The sequence below is a fragment of the Dermacentor variabilis genome, unplaced genomic scaffold (genome assembly GCF_050947875.1).
Source record: "Dermacentor variabilis isolate Ectoservices unplaced genomic scaffold, ASM5094787v1 scaffold_18, whole genome shotgun sequence".
Classification (NCBI taxonomy): Eukaryota; Metazoa; Arthropoda; class Arachnida; order Ixodida; family Ixodidae; genus Dermacentor; species Dermacentor variabilis.
Genome location: NW_027460346.1, coordinates 7514820 through 7542324, shown reverse-complemented (window position 1 = coordinate 7542324; position 27505 = coordinate 7514820). Strand labels below are relative to the sequence as shown.

At 46.5% G+C, this 27505-nt stretch overlaps 1 protein-coding gene across 1 annotated transcript in view; it reads right to left on the bottom strand.

The window, feature by feature from the left end:
• crb (cell polarity complex component crumbs) overlaps window positions 1-27505 on the bottom strand; it is a 248365-nt gene that overhangs the window by 29537 nt on the left and 191323 nt on the right. The window contains exon 19 of the mRNA XM_075678266.1: window positions 14566-14753. Coding sequence (XP_075534381.1) covers window positions 14566-14753 — 188 coding nt within the window. The remainder of the gene's footprint in view (window positions 1-14565; window positions 14754-27505) is intronic.

Sequence of the window (27505 nt, the reverse complement as noted above, 5' to 3'; positions counted from 1 at the left end):
GTTGAAAACTCAGGGGAGCAGCAGTGCCGCTGCTCCTCTGAGTTTTCCGATCGCAGCGGCGCTGCGATCAGTAACCATGCACATTTTTAAAACCTTATAATAAATTACACGCTTGACACGGAGCGAATAAATCTGTCACTTAATGATCAGAAAGTCCTACCCTAATGGCCCAGTATGTTTGTACAAAAACATCAAAATCGTTTCTGGGTCCTTTTAAGCGTTAGCTGCGGTATGGGCTGGGCGTTTTCGGTCCCGATGTCAAGCTCATTGAATCACTTGGGGTCTGAAAATTTTGCTTCTTCCATGACTAGAGTTGCAATGCGGGCTTGTTGGTATGGCATCTTGCAATAATATTGCAGTACATACAGATGATTTACACAAGACAGGGAGGTTTACATGAAAGACATGGTGCCATGTTTGTGCTTTCCTGTGCCTTCTTGCGTCCTCGATCATCTGTATGCACTAACATTATTCCTCCACGATATTTCAGTGTAAGCATGTTTTATAGCATTCTCGTTTAAGCTACTATGCTCTTCTCCGATGCTGAAATGCTTGCTGGCTTTCTAAACATACACTGGGGCAGCCGGCGCACATGAGCACGCCAAGCGAGCCACCGCCACTGGCACTCCCATCAAAAGAAAGATGCCATGATGTTAAACACTGTGGTTAACGCGACGCAGCAGCAAATGCCTGCGCCACCAGCTCGCAAAGGGAAAGGAAAAGCGTGACTGCACTGCAGCAAAACCTCCATGATACTGTGGGCGGAATCGGCGGGTTCTGCCACCTTTGATGATTATTTATTGGCATCCAGTTCGCTGGTGCGTGGAGGGCAATACTATATGGTGGGGTTGCAGGGAACCGAGCTTTGCGCCCATGTGACCTAGCTCTCCTTTCTCACTGGTGGAATCGCAAGCAACATCGTGTGCGCTTCCACCAATGAGAGAGGAGACTGCAGGAGGTCAGAGATAAAATAGAAGGTCTGCGGACAACACCGACAAGACAAAACTGAGGAATGAGCTAAGAAAAGCTAACGGTTTAAAATGATAGCATTCACACCAGTGTTTATAGATCTATTGAACATTGGTTCACACCGTTCATTGATGAGACCTGACCATTACCTGCCTCCCAAAGCCTGTCTCGCATTGCATTGAGCCTAGCGCAATGCCCTGCACGGTAGTTGAAGCGGCAGTGTGGTAGCTGCGGCGTGTGATGAATGTCCCAGCTCAACGCTGAGGGCACCAATTGACGTCGCAGTGTGGGAACACGAAGCCAAGGCAGCACGAAAACACTGACAAGACGCTACAGTTCAGGCGCAGGAAGCGAACTGGCATCGTGCCTAGCGTAAGGAATTGTAAGTGCGTCATAAGGACAAAAAAAAGGAAAATATTACGAGTACAGTTAAACCTTGATATAACAAACTTCAATATTATGTAATTCTCAATATAACGAAGTATTTAACTTTCCATAGCCTTTTATTCATATTACACCATGTCTTTATAAACTGAACATAGGGAAGTTTGTGTGCGATTTCAATAGTATAATGAAATTTCACTGCCGCCGCAATGGAATGCTGAGATGATAAATGGAAACTTCTGCGAACGCAGATGGTAAAATTATTGAATTACAAGTAGCTGCTTGCAGACACACCTCTCAAATGGCGCGCACTGTATAAAGTCCAAGTGCAATAAGATCCTATCGCGCCCTGTGCACTGTGTGCTTTAGGTGCGAGTAAAAGTGTGCGAGGGTGAGACAAGAAAGATGGTGGCTAGCTTCACGATTGTTGCCTTCCACGCGAGCAAAGGGAAAAAGGGGGAGGGGAGCAAGCTCGTGATAACGCGATTAAGAGGGCGCGCTGAGACGGAGCATTTACTATGAGAGTGCCCCGCTTTCTCATCCGCATGCGTGCGACCCTCGTGCAAGTCTACCATGCGCAAAATCTTCCTTGTGCAACGGTCAGTAATCTCCTGCACCCTTCGGGCTGCAACTCTTCACATAAGCTGCCTTTCTGCGCACTCTTGGTCTTCGCCGAAGGCGTCACCCTCGCTGATCACCTGCTGCGGCCATGTTTCCTCAAGTCAGCGTTCTGACAGCGAGTGTCCCCAGTCATCGAGGGTGATGTGTTCATGTTTGCTGTGCATGCCAACGCCATGCTTATTAATTTAGTTAGCAAGCGCATGTTTACAAGTTGATACAGCCGATAAAAGTACTATCCTTACTTCATATGGCTGTCTGCTAATTTGCTATCGCAATAATTGATGTTTCGCCTTTCGAACGAAGCTGCATCTTTTCTTTTTATTTTTTTTTTTTGCTGTCGTCATGCTTTAATCGCATGAATTTCTTTGCTCTTTCACCATGAATTAGTTGTGCAGTAAGTGACAAAAATTACTTCTTGCACTCCAGTAATGCAGTTAGATCAATTGTAGATCGGTTTGGCGTGAGAGAGCCATTGTTTTCATCATCATCAGTCTATTTTATGCCCACTGCAGGACGAAGGCCTCTCCCCGCGATCTCCAATTACACCTGTCCTGCGCCAACCGATTACAACTAGCACCTGCAAATTTCCTGATTTCGTCGCACCACCTAGCCTTCTGTCATCTTCTAGTGTGCTTCCCTTCTCTTGGTACCCATTCTGTCACCCTAATGGTCGAACGGTTATCTAATCTGCGCATTACATGACTTGCCCAGCACCATTTTTTTCTCTTAATGTCTATTAGAATATCGTCTATACCCGTTTGCTCTCTGATCCAAAACGCTCTCTTTCTGTCTCTTAAAGTTATGCCTAGCATTCTTCATTCCATCACTCTTTGCACGGTCCTCAATTTGTTCTCAAGTTTCTTTGCCAGTCTCCAAGTATCTGCCCCATATGTCAGCACTGGTAAAATGCACTGATTGTATACCTTCCTTTTCAATGATAACAGTAAGCTTCCAGTCAGGAGCTCACGATGTATGCGATATGCGATCCAACCCATTTTTATTCTTCTTTGAATTTCCTTCTCATGGTCATGGTTCCCTGTGATTAGTTGACCTAGGTAAATGTACTCCTTGCCAGACTCTAGAGGCTGACTGACGATCCTGAATTCTTGTTCCCTTGCCCGGTTGTTCATCATTATCTTTGTCTTCTGCATATTAATCTTCAGCCACACCCTTACACTCTCTCTGTTAAGGTCCTCAATCATTTGTTGTAACTTGTCTGCAGTGTTCATGAATAGAACAATGTCATCGGCAAACCGAAGGTTGCTGAGGTATTCGCTGTCAATCCTTACTGCTAAACCTTCCCAGTTTATTAGCTTGTATATTTCTTCCAAGCACGCAGTGAATAGCATTGGAGAGATTGTCTCCTTGTCTGGCTCCTTTCTTTATAGGGATCTTCCTACTTTTCTTATGTAGAATTAAGGTGGCTATGGAATCTATGTAGATATTCTCCAAGGTATTTACATAGGTGGTCCGCACTCCTTGATTACGCAATGCCTCTATGACTGCTGGTATCTACTGAATCAAATGCTTTTTCGAAATCTATGAAAGCCATATAAAGAGGCTTATTGTACTCTACAGATTTCTCGATAACCTGATTAATGACATGATGTGATCCATTGTAGAGAATCCTTTCCTGAAGCCTGCCTGTTCCCTTGGTTGATTAAAGTCCAGTGTTGCCCTTATCCTACTGGAGATTATTTTGGTAAATATTTTATAGAATACTGGGAGTAAGCTAATAGGCCTATAATTTTTCAGTTCTTTAATGTCTCCCTTTTTGTGGATTACAGTCAACAATTGAATTTTCGGACGCCCAAATTTTCGCACATGCCTGATACTTCGGACGTCTTCGCGGCACCACCACGAGCCCCATAGAACTAATGTATAAGGACATCTGAAGTTTCAGACGTTCGAACCCCCCGCCGTCCAATTTTCCGGACCTTTTGTCGCGGCGGAATGGCCAGCGTGGTGTGTCGCTAGCGTGGTGTGTGGTTGTGCTGTTGTGTCAAGTGTGCTCTGCGACGCTAGGCCTAGGTGCTTCGACGCTTGTCAGCGAACTCCACTGTTCGCAACTTGAAGATTTCGCTTGCCTTCGATGGCCCCCACTCCGTCTTCGTCGTCCTCGCCAATGGCATTAAAGCGCGGAAAGCAGTACCGTAGGTTAATGATGGAGAAGAAAGCCGCCATTATTAAGCAAGTCGTGAGCGGCCGATCGCAGGCTGACGTGAGCAAGGAGTTCGGCATTTCTAAGCAAACAGTTTCAAATTTCCTCAAGAACAACGGCAAGATCTTGGAAGCGGCCGAAAAATCATCTGGTTTTTCGGCTACAACGTTGGTCTTCGGTCTGCTGTTGGAATGCTTGCGGACACATGGAAGGCAGTGAGGCAAGACACGATTCGCAACTGTTTTCGCCACGTGGGCTTCATACTCGCCACAGAGGAACCAGACTTGCCTCAAAGCAACAACACGATTGACGTGTGCCCACCCATAGACGACGTGATCAACGACCTCAGCTCTGCTGGGGTTTCCATACCCACGGAAATAACTTTTGAACAGTTTGCTGACGCTGACAACGAGCTCGACTTCTGCCCAGAACTGACTGATGAGGAAATAGTCCATCAGGTTGCGGGGGATTCAGAAAACTTTGATGTTGAAAATGAGGAGCCAATGCCTGCGCCGCCTACAAGCGCCGAGTTGACGTGAGCACTGTTGACTCTTTCATCGGTGTACAGTGCTGACATGACCCTTGCTCAGATCGAGGCGAATGTGATCGCATGCAACCGGAACGCCATCCAAACAACAATCAACAAGTTCTTCAAGCCACTGCAGCAATAACAGCGGCCGCCCGACAATGCACATGTACACAATAAACCGGCAGTCGGCTGCATACAGAGTTTTTGAACACCTCTTTTTATAGCCACTTCACTGATGCTTTGGCAGGGTTTCGGAAGCCTGGTACTTTGCCCTTTACCTCTAGATCCAAGAAAAAAAGAAAAAAGGTGCGTTTTTTTGCATGCATTAATTTTTTCGGACTGCCTGAATTTTCTGACGCTTTTGCATTCCCTAGAGGGTCCAAAAAATCGGTTATTGACTGTAGTATAATGTTTGCATTCTTCCAGTTTTCTGGGACTCTTGCAGTTGATAGACATTTCGTATAGAGAGCCGCCAGTTCTTCAGGCATTATGTCTCCTCCATCTTTGATTAAATTGACTGTTATTCCATGTTCTCCTGCCGCTTTTCCCCGTTTCATGTCTTGCAAGGCCTTTCTGACCTCATCTCTAGTTATCGGAGGAGTTTCTGTATCCTGTTCATTGTCGTTTCGAGTGGAGTTCTCCTGAGTCCTCTGGGTACTGTACAGGTCAGTATAGAATTCTTCCGCTTCATTTATTATACCTTCGAGATTCCTGATGATATTACCCTGCTTATTTTTCAGCGCATACATCTTGCTTTGTCCTATGCCAAGTTTCCTTCTCACCGATTTGAAGCTGCGATCATTTTTTACTGCTTCCTCAGTCTTTCTCACATTATAATGTGAGAAAGACTCAGATTGCAGCTACCTGCAAATATGCTGAACGTAGTAGTAGAAGAAGTCCAGCACTGCTACAGAAACACCATGACATACCTGTTCTTTCGAGTCATACTAGGCAGACAGCTCATCAATGGGAGGAGCTAAAAATAAATTGTGGGGTTTTACGTGTCAAAACCAGGATCTGATTATGAGGCACGCCTAGTGGGAAACTCCGGAAATTTGGACCGCCTGGCGTTTTTTAACATGCACCTAAATCTAAGTACACGGGTATTTTCGCATTTCGCCCCCATCGAAATGCTGCCGCCATGGCCGGGTTTCGATCCCTCAACCTCATGCTTAGCAGCCCAACACCATAGACACTAAGCAACCACGGCAAGTTAATGGGAGTAGCTTTCGCAATGGTTGGCGCAATCTAGTATATCACGCGAGGAAGCAAGAACTGCTCAATTATGACAGGGGCGCCAAGAGACGTTTGGTTCAATGGGCAACGGCGTTCAACAACTTAGCAGGAAACACTCGCAAAGTTTGAATGTAGAGCCTGCGAAGTGCCTCTTTGCATTGCGTGCTTTGAATCTGTTCATAAGAAGTCGTAATCACCTCAGAGCCTGAAAGGATGAGGCCCAAGGTGTTCAGAGGGACAATGCGTGTCTCACCTTCGCTCATGGTCTCAAGTTATCAGTGGGACAAGTGTTGTCACACTGATTTTTCAAATAATATTATTGTACAAGAAATTATTTTTTTGCGATTCTTCCATGTGGTACAGTTCATTTGGGGAAGAAATATAGCAGAAACCATGAGTAGATTTCTTGCGTCTGACAAAGAGTGAAGGAGTCATAAAATATTTATAAAGCGGACTAGACGCGTCCGAGCACTGATGAACGAGTGAGGGGAGCGTATATATGCTGGCGTATGCTGCCTGAACCAACGTCAATCCAAGACAATTGCAAGTGCACATCACATGGCTCAAAAGATGCCAATTTCTCTATATAGAGTTATATAATCAACACTAGAGAACAAGCTCGCCATAGCATCCATACATTGAAATCTATAACCGTAAGGACGCCTCCATGTTGCTACGCCGTGCAGGCATGCAGGCACAGACAATATGCAACTCATACAAACGTTGATTCAGACGAGACGCACAATCAACGCGATCCCAAGCCTCCCTTGGTATGGTGGCATCATCTAGTTCAGGCGCCTGCAAACACGCCCTTTTACGCACCGTAAATTGTATGTACAAAATTTATAAATGCCATCGGATCTTTCTAAAAAACATATGTAACGAACTTTACACACGGGTTCATACGCCCGTGTAATGCATAAATGCTTGTTTTTTTTAATCATATTTTGATTATTTTTGGTGTTACGGAAAGAGAGATAGCAACATGGAAGCACATATGCAGTTACACTCTTTATTGCAACAGCAATTATATGGATACTCCAGGCGTTTTTTTGCCGTCGGCGTCGCCGTGAGGTTCTGTATAAAGTCCAAGAGCGATAAAACAGTCGCCACGCACCCTGTGCTGAATGAGCGAGTGAAAGCGTGCGAGGGTGAGCCGGCTCTCGCGGCTTAATCTCGCACACGCTAGTGTTAAGCGGGTGACACACGGTACGATTCGGCGTCCGATCCGACAGGCAGCGCTGCATGCTCCGGCATGCTAGAGTTACTGTATGTGCTACCGCAGGTAGCAGAGTTGCGCGTCTGTTTTATCATGCCGCTAGCGCCTCTATTGGCAGAACGTCATCACGTGGTAGCCAAGCAACCGTGCATTGCAGAGAAGCAGATGTTCGGGCTAATTTTTGTATTTCTCGACGCCGCCGCTGCAGCGAACTGGATTGACACAAGTTATTGCCAGTCAAATTCAAATCCAATCCGGCCAATCTTGCCGTTCGCTGTCCACGTACGTGCTAGCTGCGTAGCAACAATGCAACGTGTGCAGCACATCTCACGGTTGTGTCGTCGGCCTGCCTCGTGACACCTTACTGCAGTAATTGTTTTTCTTCCTTTGTAAAACTAGTGAAGGGTGTTCAGGTAATGACACCTGAACACCCTTCACTAATTTTCAGTCACAACAAATTTTCAGTCAACACAAATTTCAGTCAACACAAAACACAAATTTTCAGTCAACTGCCTATTGCGTCAAGTGTGTATGAGATGAAATTGCTTGACTAACAGCTACGTGCTTTTTGGGCTGTGCTAAAAAATTCACAGCTGGAATATTAAAAGCTACTGCAAGTCTGGATTTCTTTAAAATAATGGAAGCACGTAGAGTTATACAGAAGATTTAGCTGGAATTACCAGTTTTCTGCATGTGATGCACCACACTGCTTTCACAGCAGTGTCGTAAAAAAGCCAGCTCACATTTTCATGATTATGAACTGCTTGGGTTGTTTCTGAATATGAAAGAGGTTACTACTAAGTAAAGATATTTAATCTACTACAGCTTATGTGAAGCAGGATGCAAGAGGAATGAATGTCGTCATTTAACATACGGTAAGGGCCTAACTGTGTTTTGAATTATTCCCTATATTGTAGCTATGTCAATCCTGTAAGAAAAACTTTCGCTACACTCCCACAGAAGGCTACTTTTCGAATCCCTGCAGTGAAAAGGCACATAATGAAATCACACTTGCAGGTGTAGCTAATATCCATTGCTTGCTGGTAGATGGATATGTTCCTACACAATATCTAATGGGGTATCAGAGTCGAAATATCAATGGTTGGTCATTGATTCACCCGTAATATTTTATACTGGCTACATGTTGAGAGCTATGGCACATAAGCAAGTATGGGCCTCATTATATTTAGTACAGTTCCCTTTGTAAAAGAGCACCACTTGATAAAGCTCACTATATCAAAATATTTGCACGTGCATACACTAGTGTTCTTGTTTTGTTCTCTGAAATTTACATTGTGATTTTATTGCCAAAAAAAGAGGTAGTTGCGGCTTGGTGCTTTTTGTTACTGTTTACATGCTAAAAGAGCACTGCACTGCGCTTAGTAGCGTATTTATCTCTGTTGAAACAAAACCTGAGTGCCAAGCAGTATCCAAGCGAAAGAAAGTTATGTATCTGATTGTTTACCTCAATTACTAAAGTTTGTCCAGTTTTTAATACGCTATGTTATTTCGAACATTATACTACCTTGTGAAGTAGCTTTCTCGCACGAAACTTTTTGTAGGATTTCCGGAATCTATAAAATAACATCACCATATTCCCTAAGTTTATTTGGTGCGATCTAATCGTTACCGTCGCGGTTCACGAATGCTGCATCGGATCGGCGTATATAGAATACACAATCTATTCTAGATACGCGAGTGCCCATACGTTATTAGGGCGGAGAAAGTGCACAGGTGAATGCAAGCCCCCCTCCCCCCCCCCAAAAAAAAACTAATATACGCGCTGCATCTTATGCCGTGCGCTAAAAAAGGGCAGCGCCTTTTTCTTCACAATCTAATCCAGTCAGCTGTTTCGATGCGCTTTGTTTGCGATTAGGCGGAAAAGCGGAGCACAAGCGATGCAAAAGCGCCCACGGTCGATCGACAATACGCTAGGCATGTCGCCTGCAAAAACGGAGTGCGGCTTCGCCGCATAGACTTGGTTGCTTCTCAGGCAAGATGGCGGACCTACGCGCAACTCTGCTACGTACGGTAGCATATACAGTAACTCTACGGCATGCTGCATACGACGATTCGGTGCATCCGGACGAGCTAAAGCCCTCCATTCACGCGCCACCGCCGCTTGGTCGGCGGTGGCGCATGGATGGAGGGGCTTTAGGACGAGCGAGCGGCGCGTAAGCTCCACCCAGATCCAGCGCCCCGGCTTGTACGCTGGGAAGACTTCATATCCACGTCGAGGAACGCAATATAATGAACTCTGCACAACACTGCTTCACTTTACGCGAGCACTGTCAATCAAATTATGCCCCTGCGATTGACAGAACACTTCACGACGGCGCGTTGTCCACTGACAGCCAGCGATAGGGCCGGTAGGCCTAGCTAGGCGGACGCCGCGGCCGACGGCGCTTGCGATCCAGCCCGAGCTCGTCGAAGAGCGCTTATTTTTACCAAAACGATTAACACTGTACACTTACGTCGCCCGTAATTAAATAAAATTGGTTACCCGACACAGTCATTGCGAAGGGCAAACGTGCAAGCGAAGCGAGCAGCCTCGCTCGGACGATCGGTGTATGCTGTCTGCCTGCGAAATGCCCTCGCATCGCGGCTCCCGATCTTGCCACTAGTACTAGTGCACTAGGCGCTGCTTTGCAGAACAGGCACACGTTCGAAATAATTTTACTGAACTGATAACTATTTCGCGTGGAACTGCAGCCGGCAAGAAAAAGAAAAAAGACGGCGAGAAACCGGCCCGCCGGCACCGCCTCTGTGGAGGGAAAAGTCAGAGAACGTCACATGCCAGCCGCGCTGTCATTGGCTGCGGCCAAACGACGGTGCGGTTGTCGGACGATGAAAATCTGCCCGGTTTGTCGCACGGCGGGCATCCGATCCGGCGCTTCGGCACGGCAAAACACCTCGATTACAGCTGCCATTCCGGCGCGTCGGAAGCCGGATCGGACACCAAATTGGACCGTGCGTCTCCCGCTTTCCAGGGACACTAGCGCACGCAAGCGAGGAAAGCAGGGAGGAAGCGTGCAGTCTTACGTCGTGCGCAAGGATCCGGGGAAAGGGTAAGGAGGGGGATGGAGCGTTCTACTCCGGGCGGCCGCGCGCCACCGCCCGGGCCGCTCTATCTAGAACGACATCTGCGACGGGGACAGTCATCTACGCGCTGTTTCCGCTGCTTAGCTCGCGTTGATGCGAGGGGCAGCACGAAGGCCAATTCGCTCGTTGCTGCTGCCGCGCTTTCTCACTCCAGCGTTGTGACGGCGAGTCATCGAGTGTGGTGTGTTCATGTTCGCTTGTGCACGTATGACACCATGCTTGTTAATTTTGTTAATATGCATACGTTTACAAGCTTATGCGGCCCATAAAACTACTATCCTTGCTTCGTACAGCTAGCTGTCCGCTAATTTGCCATTTCAAACGATGCTTCGCCTTTCGGGCGAAACTGCCGACTTTTTTAGCTCAGCTTTTTAGCCCAGCCCAGTGAGTATAGTAACTATATATGTTTCTCTGAAACAAAACAGTGGCGCCATCTGTCACCGCGCAGCGCGTTTCGCCGCAGTGGTGACAGATGTCGCCACCGTTCCGTTGTAGTGACATCGCGAACTGCCTGCGTCTGACCATACGCTACGCCTTCATCCTTAGATATTGGGAAGAAATTTCAAGATCGCTGAGACAACGCCCAAACGTTGCTGCCGAGGTGAGAAAGCGTACTACACCGTTCATTTCCTATGAAGGGGCGAACGGGTTAGAAACGGCTACCCGTACGGCCTGAAACGGGCAGGGCACGTGCTTCCATGTCTGGCGATGACGTAATTTTCGTCACATCCGTGCTACGCAGATCTGCGGAAGGCTTCGACAAAAAGCGCTTTTGCGGTAAAAAAAAGAAAAAAAAAACCAAGACGAGCCTTACTTATTGCAATATTCTAATATCTTGCTGTTTCGGTCAGTACTTCAATTTTCCCTTCGGTAGAAAGCAGTGACAGCGATAACAGGGTATAAATGATTTAATTGTACTGTTCTGAATCTATAGGTATGCCCTTCCTGCTATATGATCTCTTGCGAGATCGGCAGTATTGCTAAACAAAACAAATAGAAGTAGGGTTTATCCGCTTTTTTCCCCGCTTTGCATCGCGCATGTCACGTCCATGCGTGATACGGCTGGTACGGCAAGTAGTGTTAGGGTTGGCGTCTGACACCACGTGGCGACAGGAATCTCGACCGAGCTTCTCCCAGAATTCGTCGAAAAGAGGATTGACTTCTCCTGCGAGGGTCAACGTCAGTCAGCTTGCGCACAAAGGGCCTTCTCCCCGGATTCGTCGAAAAGAGGATCGACTTCTTCTTCCCGTGCTCGGTAATGCAAGAGGAGGGGCCCTCTCTCTGTGCCTGTCACGTGTCATCGACGGTAGCAAGATCCCGCCCACACTTGTAGAGAGCCTATTTAAGGGGCTCCGAAATGTACTTGTGAGAGACTTCATACTTCATGCTTTTTTTATTTTCTTTCAACTACCTTTGAATAAACCGTGCAAGTTTCGCACTAGCAAATCGTCTCGCCCTTGCTCGGTCGCCATGGTCTACCGGATGCCTGCAGCCCGCCGACAACGCCACGCTACCCAATAAGTAATGTCGGTCGAGCTTCGATAGGCAGGAGTCGCTACTTCTCGGCAGCAGTACGGTACGCTACCCTGGAGTACGCAACAGTAGCAGTTTCATTTCGATTTAGTGCGAGGGGCGCGATATGACAGGCTCCATAAAAAACGTGGGAAAATATATGATTGAAGATGTTTGGAGTGCTATCCGCTCGCAAGCGTCAATATTGTTTACGTGCACTACACCTGGCAGCTAGCTTACTAACCAAATAAACGGAATTGATAAGCGCTCCGTTGTGAAAAGTGCGCTTACTCGGATTAACGAAGGGAAACGTTTTGCGCCGGCGCGGCAGCTTCGGAGCAACCTCGCGAGACTTATATCGACAGGTGGCAATCGCTCACTAGTAAAAGAAAACTAATTTCCTGATGACTTCGTGCGAAATACAAAAGGCAACGAATTACTTCGAAAAGTATACAGATGCAGTCAAAACTTCACTTCATAACTGTTTTCTTCATCCATTGAATCATCCACCTAATGAATTTTACCGCGAACCTGTTTACCTGACGGACTCGTACGAATAAGCCGTATGCGTGGTCTCGTAGGGAAGTATCTGGGCTGGCTAGCGTCCGTAAAGTGAACGAAAAGATGGCGGCGCGAGCGCATAGCACTGGAGAAGAAAGAAAGGACACGTGATTTCATCGCGCACCTGCGGAGTGGCGGAGTTCACCCGAACTGGCCGCCGTTGCTACCTGCTGCGTCTGCTGTCGTCTGTCCTCGATACAACGGCGCGGCAGTTGTGGCGGGAAAACACGGGGATGTGCGCCGCGGTGTGTAAGACCCGGATTGTGCACTGCAGAAGTAGGCCACTGCAACAGTTGCAACTCCAACAAAAATTGGAAACATGAGAAGACCACACATTGTGCGCACGGCCGAAGAACAAGCCGAGTACGAGGAGAGGCGTCGACTGCAGAGACGCGACTTTAACCAACGACATGTCCGTGCGAAAGCGGAGAATGCGGCAATGACTGCCTGCGAAGAACGTCTGTGGGAGCAGATACGTCGGCGTCGAGCGCAGGCTACCGATGAAGATCGCGGACTGGAGGCCGCTCGTAAGCGTCAAGCTAGGTCGTTCGAGTCTGCATGCGTCCAAGCGGCAGATGCGTGAGTTGTCACGTCCTTCGAGTTTCACCGGGGCGAATTCCAAATTCAAGAGAATGTTTCTGGACGCGGAGTAAATGGTCATAGTTGCTCGGTCTGCGATCGACAGCTTCGCTGGATAATGAGCTGCCATATGAATGGTTCCGCCCGAATATTTTTTTTTCAGCCCCGAGAAATTGTATGAATGGTCATGATTTTGTGCCAATAGCCGGTCAGTTGCGGGCTCTTGATGGTGAAGGTACGTGAGGTGGCATCGATAACAGAATGTAATACGCGTCTTTGATCGACTCACGCGGCCAACAGGACTGCGGTCGTGATCCGACGACGTCGTAATAAAATGTGCGGCATTTTTCGCGAGCGATTCGCGCATGCATCGGTGTCGTCACAAAGACGTTATCGCGCGACGTTGTGGCCAACTACCTGCGCAAACACTCCTCGAACGCCTCCAAAGAGGCGTGCTGTTCGTACGCCTCGCGTACCTCGGCGCCCCCGTCGCCGTTACGCGAGTAGCGGTGTCGTAGACGGGCTATCTGCGCGATGTAAATAGTTGCGACGGGCAACGGTATCTTTCAACTGCGGCGCAAGTGATAAACTCGTAGCGACCGCGATGAGCCCGACTCACGACAACGGTATGCTCTGTTCCCGTCACGCGGCGACAAACGTGGTAACAATCGCAGGTTCACCGCACGGCTTTGCGTCCTCGCTGACGGCGCGTATACGTACTACGTGGCTCTGACTCACCCTGCGGGGCGCATTGTTATCATTTCGTCTTCTCTCGTTCCATAAGCACACGCATATGTCTGCTCTCACGAAGGTGGATAAGGACACGCCATGTATTGCAGTAATTTATTTACTCGTCGGTTTATTGCAACACGGCTAACACAAACTCTTGGCGCAGAGTATCAGAATTTCGCCCCACATGAAGCACGATTTATCCTCTATGCGCAGCAACTACACCAGTGATATTTACTCACGTGAACACCGCGGCAGCGTGCGCACCTCAAAGGTCGCGGCTGGCGAGTTCACTATTAGACGATTCGAATACAAGGCATTCGAAACTAGAATCAAATCATTCAGCCGGCTATTGTTGTATTGAAATATTCAAATTCCTGAACTAGGGATACATCGTCTAAAATGATGCAAGGAAACCTACGACCGCTGCGTGTGGATGCAGCCGAAAGAAGCACGATACGGTGCCAACCAATCACATGAGTATCATGCGCCACTTCTCGACCGAGTCTCAAGTTGGCCCCTCTGTTCTGGCGTTCTAGCTCAACAATACCTGCCGTGGTTGCTCAGTCGCTATGGTGTTGGGCTGCTGAGCACGAGGTCGCGGAATCGAATTCCGCCAATGACGGCCGCATTTCGATGGAGGCGAAATGCGAAAACACCCGTGTACTTTGATTTAGTTGCACGTTAAAGACCCCAGGTGGTCGAAATTTCCGGAGCCCTCCACTACGGCGTGCCTCATAATCAGAAAGTGGTTTTGGCACGTAAAACCCCATAATTTAATTTAATTAATTAGCTCAACAATATACCGCCTAATGGTGCAGAACTAAACGCGCGGTTACATGTATCTAAATTTGGAATTCACCTCCGTGCCCGGGCCTCCAACAAGTACAGAGAAAAAGGCAAGAAAGGTACTAGAATAGTATTTTTAGCACACTGTAACAAATGTAGGTACATTAAACTCACTCGTAGGCATTCCAGATGTCCTTGCACGTGCCATTATTGCGACAGGGCGGGTCCTGACTGTTGTTGCAGACGTCATCGCCCACCACTCCGTTCTGCACGTTGAGACTCTGCACCGGTTCGGCCACTGTGTTGTTGTCAATTCCCTCCGCATCTTCTGACTTGACCAGCGGGATCGGCCGGTCATTGAGCTGCAGACAGCCAAGCAAGACAACACAAAGAAAATGGGTCGTCAAAGAAACCCCTCCCTGCATTCCAGTGTTTATCCTATCCTTAATCCTTTGAAGATCGCTGTCGTACGTGTACGGCGCTGTAAATCAATCCGTCCTAAAAGGTCGCTAAAGCGTCTGCACGCACGGCGTTGAGGGTTCGCTTGGAATTTCATGCCGCACTTAAAGTACTGTAGCCGCATGTAATGTTATGCAAGTGCTGCCAGCTCCTGGGGAGCCTAAAAAGCTCTCTGCAGATCTATAGTGCTTCCATCTTTCGGTACACATGATAAGGTATTTTTATTTCATCTCACACTCCAAATACTTACACGATAGCGCCATCTGCTATTCTCGTGACGGGGGAAAAAAGATAAAAGCAATTTTTATCTCGCTTCGCTCCCCTAGCTTGAAGCGATCTCCAGTGCCAACTATTCAAAATGATGTAAAACCTAGAAAAGCTTTTATGAGACAACCGCTGGACCAACTTCAATTAAATTTGTTCCAGTCCACAGGAAAAGCTAACTTTAGCGACACTATAGCAAGCAAAATTTTGATTTAGGGCCTGGAATTTTTTTACGAAAACTCCCGAAATTACAAATCCGTAACTCTGCACCCAAAAGCGATATCGCTGTACTGTAAACTGCATCTATTGGATCATCTAAAGCGGATAAAGTTGGTACATTCATTTACAACTTAAGTGAAATTGTTACAATGTTGACGGTTTATTGCAAAATTATTATTCATAAATTAGCGGTGCCTTACAGAGCAGTGCATACTACATCAATTTTGCCCGCTTTAGATGCATTATTAGGTGCAGTATACAGAATTCCGGTATCGTTATTTTTTAATTCCTGATACCCATGCCACACGGGCGAGGTTAATGCCATTAAAAGTTTAAGACCTTAGGTTTCTTAATGTCATTGTATTGATGACACTGAACGTTGCGATGGCGATAGCTGCAGTGAAACGGTTAAGTTTGCTTGCCAATCGTAATACAATAAAAAACGGTTATCTAGGAAGCAAATGTTTAAGAAATGGCATGAGAAACATTAATAGGCGTATTGTATGTAGTTTGCTTTAGGAAGGTCATTGTTGCACCCAGCCGTAAACTGTTTGAAGCCAAAGCTAGCTCGACGGCCAATCCATAGTGTAGCCAAAGTAGGGTGCCAAAGCCTTGAAATTGGAAAAATGGCGTTCACAGCTTCCAAGCTCTCAAGCAGCGATCCTGAAGAATTTGACCGTGTGCGCCAGTTTGTTGTGGCGAATGTGCATCTTTGAGCCAAACATCGTCGAGAAACATCGTTGTGGTTGCTTTGGTGTTGCACTGCTGAGCACGAGGTCGCGGGATCAAATCCTGGCCAGGGCGGCCGCATTTCCATGGGGGCGAAATGCAAAAACACCGGTGTGCTTAGATTTAGGTGCAGGGTGTCTACCAAGCTGATATTTTCAAATTTCCAGAGTTTTCTAAGTTTTCCCTGAGGACCTTTGCAAAATTCCCAGAGTAACAGAACTTTATTTTATGTCAAGACGGGCTGGGAGACAAGTCGCCCGCTGCTGTCACTCTCTAGTAAGCATGTTAAAAATAAAAAAAAAACTACTTAATGCAGTTTGAATAGAAAGGAGTAGTGTCTACTTTATTCAAAATACAAAACTGAAGGGAGGGGTTAGTATAATGCACAACGAACAAAATATCTTCGAAAAAAAAAATGGTAAAGCCCATTGCAAACCCAGTCGAACATTTTCAAATACGAATAAAAAGGGATGCATATACAGATGCAAATATTTTCGAAAATGAGCTACTTCTATCAACAGATAGGAAGCTCATTGGTATGAGGTCCGAACTTTGTCACAAGTTAGATTCTTTCAGCAGCTGGAATGTCAAACTCAATTGTGCTGACACACTGTCAGCCCGCGCGCAATTCCTCAGTGTTTTGTTTCACTGCTTTAAAAAGAATTTATTTTGGTTTGGATGAGGGTCACCTGCATCTCGGCGTAAGCCAACACTTTGCTTTTTGAGCTCAAGCTCCTTCAAAGAAGGGGCGGCGCAGCTTCTTTCCCATTCATTCATACGGTCCTCGTTCCGCCGCACGTTCAGGCCCCGGACCATTTGAAGCATCCTCTTGGTCAGTTGTACAGTCAACGTCCGATTTTTCGGACTCTCTAGGGGCCGTGAAAACGTCCGAAAAAATAAATGCATGTCTTTTACTGCCCTTAAGGGTTCAAGTCGCCATAGGCAAGTCCGAAAAAGCTCTAGAGGTCTGCCAGCACACTTATCAGGCATATCGGTGTTCGTACTGTTACAGGAGACGGCGGGTGCACGCGTGCATAATTAGGGAATACGCACTGTGTGCCGTGACAATAGCCCCTACCCACGTTTGTTAAGCTCCCCCCCCCCCCCCCCCACCGCAATACCTATCGCGTATGCTTCGCCGCGTAAAATTTCTGTGCTGAGGCAAAGCTGCCAATCGAAGCTTCGAAGTTTCGAAGCCAATCGCGAGGATTAAAGAGGTGGGGTCGTTGCCGTTGCTGGCAGCGGCGAATTCTTTCAATGAAAAACACGGCACCGAACGGCAAGTACCTTAATAGCGAACGTCGAAGCAGCTAGGCCTCGCGTCGTCGCGGTGGTGGCTACGGCTGCCAGCGGATCTGCGTGCGAGAGCGCCGGTTCAAGGCGGCGAGATAATCAAAACGGCGGTATTGGCCTTGATTAATGCCGTTTCGGACCTGCAGTCACGCCAAAAAGTCCGGAAAATCGTACGGCGAAGGGTTCTCGCGCCCGAAATTTCAGAAGTTCTTATGCATTGACTCTATGGGGTACATGGTGGTGCCGCGAAGCCGTCCTCATTATCGCGCGTGTCCCGAAAGTCGGGCGTCCGGAAAATCGGTCGTTGACTGTACACCGGCAACTCCTCCAACCGACGACAAGGCGTCAAAGACAATTCGTTACGATTCCTCTCTTTTACTCGGGCCTGCATTAGGGCCACGTTCAATAAAATGACAGCTTTTCCCTGAGTATTTCCAGACTATTCAAAATCCCTGAGGATTCCCTGTTTTTGCGGTTGGTGGACACTCTGTGAATACCTGTTTTCTCAGAATCCTGGTTCTTTTTCTGCGGTAAACTTTGACATAGAGGGCCGCTTTTACTCTATACCTCATGACAAGCTGATGATGTCCGTAAAACATTGCATAACAAAATGTAACAATGAACTTGCTTTTAGGAACAAGTGTGGCGTCACAGAGGAGGCTTTCTAGGAACTTATGTTTATGTCACAAAGCCAAGTTTGTTACATAGGATGGTGCCCTAGATATTCAAAAGTCGGACATCTGCATCGCTTCCAAAATGGCACCTGTCATAAGTGATACATTCCTGTCTGCCGTGGGTCACGCTATAGAACGTGAAGTGCAAGGATTGGCGAAAAAGAATTTTCGCTACATTGATGATTTTCTCATCATCTTCTGTAGCAACCCTTGTTCTTCCCCTCATAGCAGCGTGATGATTTTCAAAGAAAATGACTTTGGTTTATCATTCAAGTGTGAATGGCCTAAGGCTGGTTCTAGTTGGTATTTGGATGTATGTTTGAATTTTGAGCTGGAAATTGTCTGCTGGTGTTTTTCGCCGCGATCAGACAGCCAGACAGACAAGGAACTTTATTGATGGTACTGAGAGGCTCCAATGCGCCCTTTTCAGGGAGGTGATGATGCCACGGGCCGCTCCCACGTTGGGACAGGAAGGCCAAGCCTCAGCGCTGCATTGTGGGCTCTCTGGACAGCCCATACTTGATGTGAAAGCTCGGAGCTCCGCAGCACAGAGCTCCACTCTTCTGCAGTACAACTATGCGAGCCTCTCTGTAACGAGTGGCATTCCCAGAGCATGTGTTTTAAATTACTTATCTCTCCACAGCTCAGGCAGTCCAGACTAACGGCGTCTGGATTGATGGAGTGAAAAAAAAGAAGTCAAGTTTGGATATGATCCTGTCTGAAACATGCACAGTGCGATAGCTTGTGGTTTGTTTAGTTTATCGTGAGGTGAGAGAAGACTCTCCTGCCAAGGCAGTAGTGCTTAGTTACCTCGCTAAAGGTGGAAAGAATGTCCCAGAACTCTACAAGCCTAGGTTCAACAGGACCTCAACTCGCATTCGCGTCCTCGCGGTGGTTTAGTGCGCACTATGTGTACGATGTCATTGAAGTTGGGGAGGGAATCCAGCTGGGAGTCGAGATGTGCCGGGAACCACGTGATAGTATGTGGACGTATCACTCTACCGTCGATGATTCTATGTGCTTCTTCGGCGATGGAGCCAGAGGTAAATGTCCTGACTGTCACCCTTGAGTTAGTGAAGATCTGAGTTCTCTTTTCGTCTAGGAGTGCCAAAACGATCGGTGCCTGTTCCGCCCTAGCTAGGGTGGAGCCTTTGATAGAGGCCGCGCAAGTGACCTGTCCTTCGTGATTGACTACCATTGCGACGAAGCCCAATGTACTCATATACTGAGCTGCGTCAATGAAGCTGACCATGTGAGGCGATTCCTTGATCTTCCGGAGCAGTGCCACAGCCCGAGCTCTGCGCCTGCCCGCATTGTGTTGCGGATGTACGTTTTTAGGAAAAGGAGCAACCATGATGCTGTCCCTTAGGTGATCTGACACGTTCCTCCACTACAATGAAGTTCACTCCCAAGACCGCGAGAATCTCCCTCCCCGAAGGGGTGCTGGAAAGATGTGATATTTGAGCCATTTCCTGAGCTTCTATGATTTCACCGAGTGTGTTATGTACACCCAGCTGGAGAAGGCGTTCCGTGCTGGCATTTACCGGAACTCCTAGCACTTTCTTGATGCTGTTACGGATTAGCGTATCCAACTTGTTCTTTTCAGATGCATACCACTTGTGCATTTCAGCCACGTAGACGATGTGGCTCATGAGGAATGCGTGGAAAAGTCCGAGAAGATTATGCTCCTTCAGACCTCCTCTCTTGTTGGAGATTCTATTGACCAGGCCGATCATGCACTCCGTCTTGGTCATGATTTTCTTGAGCGTGGTAATGTTGCCTCAGCTAGACTCAATGAGCATTTCGAGTACCCGTAGAGTGTCTACCCTAGGAATGTTGGCACCGCTCTTGGTGTGAAGCTTGATGTTAACCTCATCGAGGGGCTGCCACCCTCTGGGCCTGGGACCTTTTCTGTCCAGTCTGTAGAGAAGTAGCTCCAACTTTTTCATCAAGCACCTTAGCCCCGTGCCCTCGAGGAAAGTTTAGGTTTGGTCAATCGCCTCCTGTAGACTCGATTCCACCTCCCCTTCACTGCCTCCGGTACACCAGATAGTGATGTCGTCGGCGTATATTGTGTGGTGAACTCTCTCGATCTTCAAAAGGGATACCAACAGTTGCCCGATGGCCAGATTTAACCATAACGGTGAAACCACGGCCCCCTGAGGTGTCCCTCTCGGCCTGAACGATTACCCTTCGGATTTGTGGTATCTGATCCTTAACGAAGCTTTGCGACCCTCCAGGAACGACCTGACGTAGCCGTGAAAGGCCTGGCATAGGTTGAGATCCGAGGTTGATTCTAGAATGTGTCTGTGCGACATGTTATAGAAGGCCTTCTCCAAGTCGAGCCCTAGAATGCCCTGCACGTCCCTCGTATCGCTGTCTATGATCTGAACCTTGATGAGTTTCATTGTGTCTTGTGTGGAGAGGCCTGGTCGGAAGCCCACCATGTTATAGAGCAGGAGACCATTCTCTTCGACATGCTTGGCTATGAGAATGTAAATTACGTGCTCCGCTACCTTTCTGACACAAGACGTAAGGGAAATTGGTCCGAGATTGGACAAGTCCGGAGGTTTGCCTGGCTTGGGGATTAGTATACAAGGGCTTCTCTCCAGCCCCGGGAAACTTCACCCGTCTGCCAGGCCTTGTTGATTTCTTCTGTAAGCCAGTCTATAGAGTTGTCTTCTAAGTTCCTGAGAGCCTTATTTGTGACACTGTCAGGCTGCGATCTAAAATAATAGCTCACGAGTTATTGTTCAAGGCATTCCAAGTTAGCTAAAAATGGCATTCCCTACAACTCTCTCAATTCTGCCTTAAGTCTTGCTACCACAAATGGAGCACAGCTTTCGAAAACAATTTACTCATCAAAGAACGCCAGGTTCGTGGTTTTCACTTTGTCATGCATTTCCTTCAAGTTGCTCAATTCATTGAAGCTGTCCATATCTCAACTTGGCTCACGCACAAGTCCCACCACTATGCTGAATTAGCTGTAAATCTATACGTTCACAGGCTTTCACATCAGCTTAAGAAAATTGCCAAGGGTTTTGACGTAAATGTTTTTTTCTCAGCTTGGGGAAAAGTTGGAAGGGCCTGTACCGCAGTCGATAGAAGAAGAACAGGCCAGTCACGGAAGCACCTGTGCTCTGTTAACCATTGCAATCGATTTATTGCCTGCGCATGTAGTGCTTCTAACATTCCACTATCATGTGGAAGAATGTATATTGGACAGACTGGTGCCTGCCTTAACAAAAGGTTATGCCAACAAGACAACAATTTAAAAGTCATGCCTTCATCGTATCTGTCAGCACACTCTCATTCATGTAGCTGTAAGCAATTTTTTTTTTAAAGAATGCATGTCATCTTCAGGCACATGGATCAAAAAGCATGTGAAATCACTGAAGCTCTCCACATAAAGAAAAACCATGAACATTGCATTTCCGTCCCATCTATAAAACTGCACGAATGTGAAATCAGCCTCCACGAAAGATGTGGCAAATACCAGTAACGTGAGGGTGCGTGCACAGAGAACTGTTTGCATTTATTTTTTACTGTGTGCAATAAACCAGTCAGTTGTTAGTTCAGTGCCTGTCCTGTTTACTTCTCTGTTTTGTGCTGTCATTATTTTTGCGCTGCTTTTACTATGAAGTTAAACCAAGTTGCCCAGTTTTACACTCTATTGCTAGCCCTAATTTTACTGCAAACTATGGATGCCGTAATATTGACAAAGGCTTCCAATACAGAAAGCACCCCTGATTCGAACTGTCCTCCTCATCGATTCCTGACTGTGATCAAATAATAATATGCATCGCATGACGAGGACCACAATTGACCTTTTCTTTATGGATACCGCCACATGGATGGATGGATGGATGCTATGGTGTCCCCTTTGGAACAGGGTGGTGGGTTGTGCCACCAAGCTTTTATTATATTGCCTAATGTCCTACCTATGTAAAAAAGGAAAAGAAAACATGATGAATTCCCATAACCAAACTTTCTGTACCCATATTGCGAACTTTGTTTTTGTATGCCTCTGTTGTTTGTTGTTTCCCTACTTTTCTTCCAACAATCTTCCAATCGCCTCTTACTAATCTCTCTTGCAGACATGTTTACTTTCCCCTTGCTCTCGCTGAATGCAAGGGCTTTAGGCCAGAGGTACCTAAATCGACCACTGGGCAGATATCTTCCCATTCTCATGAAACATGCTCCATCATTTCCCTAGCTTTACCGCAGCAAGCACATGCTTCTTCTTCCTTCTTATATCTCGCTTTATAGGTGCGTGTTCTAAGGCATCCCGATCTCGCTTCGAAAAGTAATGAGCTTCCTTTTGAGTTATCATAAATTTTTTATTTCCCGATTTCGCTTTTCATCTTACTCGTAGCAGGTTTCTTTTTCATTGCCGCCACCCATGAGATTGTCTCAGCCTCTCCAATTTTCTGCTTGACGTTCTTTGTTGCCATGTTGCTCACCATACAGGTCATATACTTGCTGGTAAGCTTCCTAGTTCTTTTCCTCCACGGTGAATCAATGTTTCTTCCTGTACAAATGCCTGAACACTCTCCCAGCCCATTTACTTTCTTCAATATTCCTTATTCATTCTTCATAATCAATTTTACTACGAGCTTTCCTCACTTCAAAACTTGTCCGGCCCATATCACCCTGCACAGCTTCATTTGTAGTCTTCCCGTGAGTGCCCAATGCGAGGCATCCCACTGACCTTTGGTTGCCAGAGAGTCCTGATTGTACCACTGATTTCAAGCAAACAACCGCATTTCCAAGTGTAATACCCCTGTCACACGGCAAATCTAATGTCATTTCCAACAAATGACATTTGTTGCGATTAATGTCATTATCACAGCGCACTGTCACACGGCGAAAACTAATGCCATTTGAAAATGATGACAATGACGATAGTAAAAAAAAACACAAGCCTCAAACCCACTTTCGTCCAATAATTATTTTCCAATATGCCAAATTCCACTAGAATATGTGATCGTTGCTTTCAAACCGTAGCGTTCGATCGCTAACTTGTCGACATTGACAACGAAGTCGAGTCGAGCCAAGCCAAAGCTAAGACAAGCAACAGGGCGAAGAGAACAATAGGCGCGTCCGCTACATCTGCTAAAGTGGTACGAGAAGGGCAGTTGCATGTCATCGCCCTTCTGTTGTGCATGCGGGCTTCTAATAACCGCATTCTTGGCGCGTGCCACAGGAAAACACACGCACGCTTTTACGCCAAGTCAATTGAAGCGGCCGCGGCCGATGCTCCGGTGCGAACCAACACGACTGCTGCAGTGAAAGCTAAAGACGGCTGTCCGGTCACTGGACTGAGAGCAGTTTTCTGTATTTACGCTCGTGATGGACTTCAATGTCGTTAAAGCAATAATTAGGTAATAAAATGGATAGAATAATAGTGATTTTTTGTTAAAACAAAAAAGAAGCATGTACTGTTTGCGAAACACTGGTAAACTCGTGGTGTCGAGGATACACATTCAGTTCCAAACGAATGCGAATGAGTTTGGCGAACTCATTCGTTTGTAAATGTCATTTTCGAAAATGTCCTTAAGTTTTACCGTGTGACACCAAACAAATGGCATTATCAGCAAATGTCATTCGTTGTAAATGACATTAGATTTGCCGTGTGACAGGGGTATTAGTCCTGGAACCATTACAGCTTTCCACATACCCTGGAGCACCTCGTACTTATTGTATCCCCATAGCACTCTGTGTTTCATTATGGCCACATTACTCTTCCCCTTGACTGTTATTGTTGTTTCCTGTGTTTCCATATATCTGTTGCCTTCGTTTATCTATATACCAAGGTATTTATATTCTTTCACATGAGGTATTTCCTGGCCCTGTATTGACACTGTTTGTTCACCGTTATCATTTAATATTGTAACACCTGATATTTTAACGCTAAATTGCGGACCTAAATTATCACCTTCCTGGCCACAATATGACCCCACTGCTATATTGTGTAGGCAGTGGCGCCATCTATGGGCAGTAGGTACGCTGGCTTAGGCGAGCGCTCCATATTGCATACCAGGCATATGCTTGGTGGCAGTTTCTGGCAGTTATTATCGCCAGAAACTGTTTAACTGTATCAACAGTTGAAGTGCAGTTAAACCTTGATATAACGAATTTGGTAAAATCGGCAATTTTCTTCGTTATATCGAAATTTCGTTCTATTAAAATTCGACCTTTTATGCAAATAAGTACAGTCACTTATCGATTTTTCTTACATGGAAAGGGGCCACAGAATTTGCCGCATTATCTGGCAAGCGAAAAAAGCAAATTTGAACGAGAAAACAATTAATTTTGATCAATTTGGGAGTCGGCAACAAATGATAAGGTTTCATGCCACATAAGTCAACAATATCTTTTCAGTGGTACGAATTAAGCGAAGTAAGCCATACTTTCACATGCACTCTGCCCCCGCGGCTGATAGCATGGCCCACACTGGGACGACATCAGGAAAAGTGCCGGCAGCGGGGGGCGAATACTTCGCTTCGTCTGCCTCTCACTATAACAGGTCGCCGAAACTTGAGATTACGCAACCTCCAATACTAAACGCACGGAAAGACAGCTTACATGGTGTCACGCCGTCTCTGCATGCCCACTCTTTGCATACACGCTAGGTTATCTCTAAAGCAGGGTGCGTGGCTGTGTATGCGCTCAGCCGTGCTTACAGCCAAGCGCAACCACGGCCGAGATGCGCGCCAACTTACCCTCAACTCCATCCCCTCACGAATGCTTGATCGCGTTACCGCAAGCTTGCTCGCCTCCCCTTCTTTCCCTTTGCCCGCGTGGGAAGGCAGCACTGGTGACACCACCATCTTTCTTCTCTCACTCTAGCACACAGTGCGCGGGGCACGATAGGATCTTTTCGCACTTGTACTTTATACGGAACATGATGGGGCTCCCCTTCGGCGGTCGCTCTTGTCGCGCTGCGCACGATTTGAGAGGTGCGCTAGCAAACAGCCGCTTGTAATTCAATCATTTGACCATCTGCGTTAGGGGAAGTTTTCATTTATTGTCTCGGCAGTCCTTTTTTGCGGCGGCAGTGAAATTTCGTTATATTGAAATGGCATACAACTACAGTTCACTATGTTGAGGTTCTAAATACATGGTGTTCTATGGACAAGAGGTTATGAAAAGTTAAATGCTTCGTTATATAGAATAATAATAATATTTGGGGTTTTACGTGCCAAAACCACTTTCTGATTATGAGGCACGCCGTAGTGGAGGACTCCGGAAATTTTGACCACCTGGGGTTCTTTAACGTGCACCTAAATCTAAGCACACGAGTGTTTTCGCATTTCGCCCCCATCGAAATGCGGCCGCCGTGGCCGGGATTTCGTTATATAGAGAATTTAGTTGTATTGAAGCTTGTTATATCGAGGTTTAACTGTACAATGCTTACAAATCCATAAATCTGCACCAAAAAGATATATGTATTGCAGTTCCGTAAACTGTGTTGTTTACGGTATCTCAAGCGGACAAACGTAATATACGAATGTACAGCTTACGTAACATTTTTAAAATGTTTACGAGGGTTTCACAAAAGTGCTACTTAAAGATTATCAGTGCATATCAGCGTGGTATGTAATACACCGATGTTGTCCTGGTTCGGTGCAGTTTACAGAATTGTGATATTGTTTCTCACTGCCGAGTTTTTACTAAGAGTTGTAAACATACAGTACTTGAGTGAAATGTTGAATTTTCTGAAAAAGAAATGATGGCATGAATTGAAAATCCACTCCTACAGTTACTAAATTGAAGTGCAAGAAACCTCATCAAATCAATGCAGTGGTTTTGGGAATGGAGAAATACATGGGGATGGGAAAAAATGATTCCTCCATTCCCATTTGTTTGTATTTAGACAGGAGCTCCCAAGATAAAGTTTCCTCTAAACTCCCTTTGTGTTCCACAGCTACCTGGCAAAATTTGAGGACAATCGGTGTGGTAGAAAGTTTGTATTTGTAATGTTTTATATCACAGTTGAACTGTGCAGTGTTTTGGCAACATTTAAGGATGGCAAAGTGAAGTGCACTCAGCACGTGGTTCTGTTTTTGCATGTGCGTATCACAATCAGCTCGAGATAGTTTCTGTAGGTATTCTGTGGTTCAAGCTGTTTTTATTGTGCAAGTGAAAGATTTGTGGGCAGAATGCAATGTCGACATTGTTGCTGTGCTGTTGATTGCTAGAGCGTGTGGAGGTCCAACGCGGTGTGCTAGTGCTTTCAGAGCAAGCGACACAATGGTGGTCCCGCAACTATAAATTTAGTAATAACTAACTCCAGAATAAGAGCTATGCAAAAAAAGTTGGGCAGCATGTTGCACTCCTATAACAAGTGAAGGCGAAAGCCTGCTGCACACTTGGTAATGCATTAGCTCATACAATTGAGGACCAGACTCCTTGCAAGACATAACGAGCCGCAGTGTGAAGTACACGTGTACCGCTTTCAGGTTGACCTCCCCAACAACGTGAGTACTTAAAGCACTACCTCATGACGCACTAACTAATGCACTACCTGCACTACCTCCTCAACGTGAGTACTTAATGCACTACCTAAAGGTGCAGCATGCTTGTCGCCAGTATGTGTTTCAAATGTGTAACACAAGCCGAACACAATTGTGTTGCATCCTCTCAGCAGGGGGAAGCAGCACTCACGGTCAAATGTCTTGCTCCCGCCACTTCGCAAGTCGCACCTCATTTCTCGCTTGGGGAGCACTAGAGGCTGTAAAGTACTTATGAGACCTACCGTGCAATCCGCTAGACCCCGGGCGAGCATCCTCCATCGCCATCGCTCTCGCTTCACAGTCGTCTGTCGCCACGACCATTGCCGCCTGATGTCAGTCACGCAACACACGTTTTTCTGTCTGCGCACGCCACTCATTCCCCTCTCTACCCGCCGCTAACTCAGAGAAGGTTAAATTTTTTTTTTACCACTCGACTAGATGCCGCGCTTCTTCTTTCATGGCCATCGCACAACGAGCTGCTTAAGGCTTTAGCCTTAAAAGTGGCGATTGCAAAGGTGGCACCATGATTAATTCTCACGTGCCCCACCTCTCTGGCACGTCGTTTTGTGCCAGAGAGGGGGAGGGGCACATACCCAGTGTGCTCCCCCCCCCCCTTCTTTCCTGAATACGGCCCTGGGCAGTGATTTCAAATGAAAATTTTTGGTTAAAATGTGAAGAGAGAGCCTGATTTTCTAGTGTATGACCATATTGTGGCCTCTACACTCAGTCACAATGATGAATTCAAAATACTAGTTAGACAACCACGTCATGGGACCCTTTTGAAGAGACAGAAATTATGTCCAAACACGCTGCTGTTTCATTTGACAGTACTTATCCGATTCTAACAGGCACCCAGTTGTTATAGGTTCATAGCAGAAAACAATGTACCAACATCTATTATATAACTAACACAAAAAATGTAGCATACCTTGGAAGACGGAACTGGCAGAGTTTACT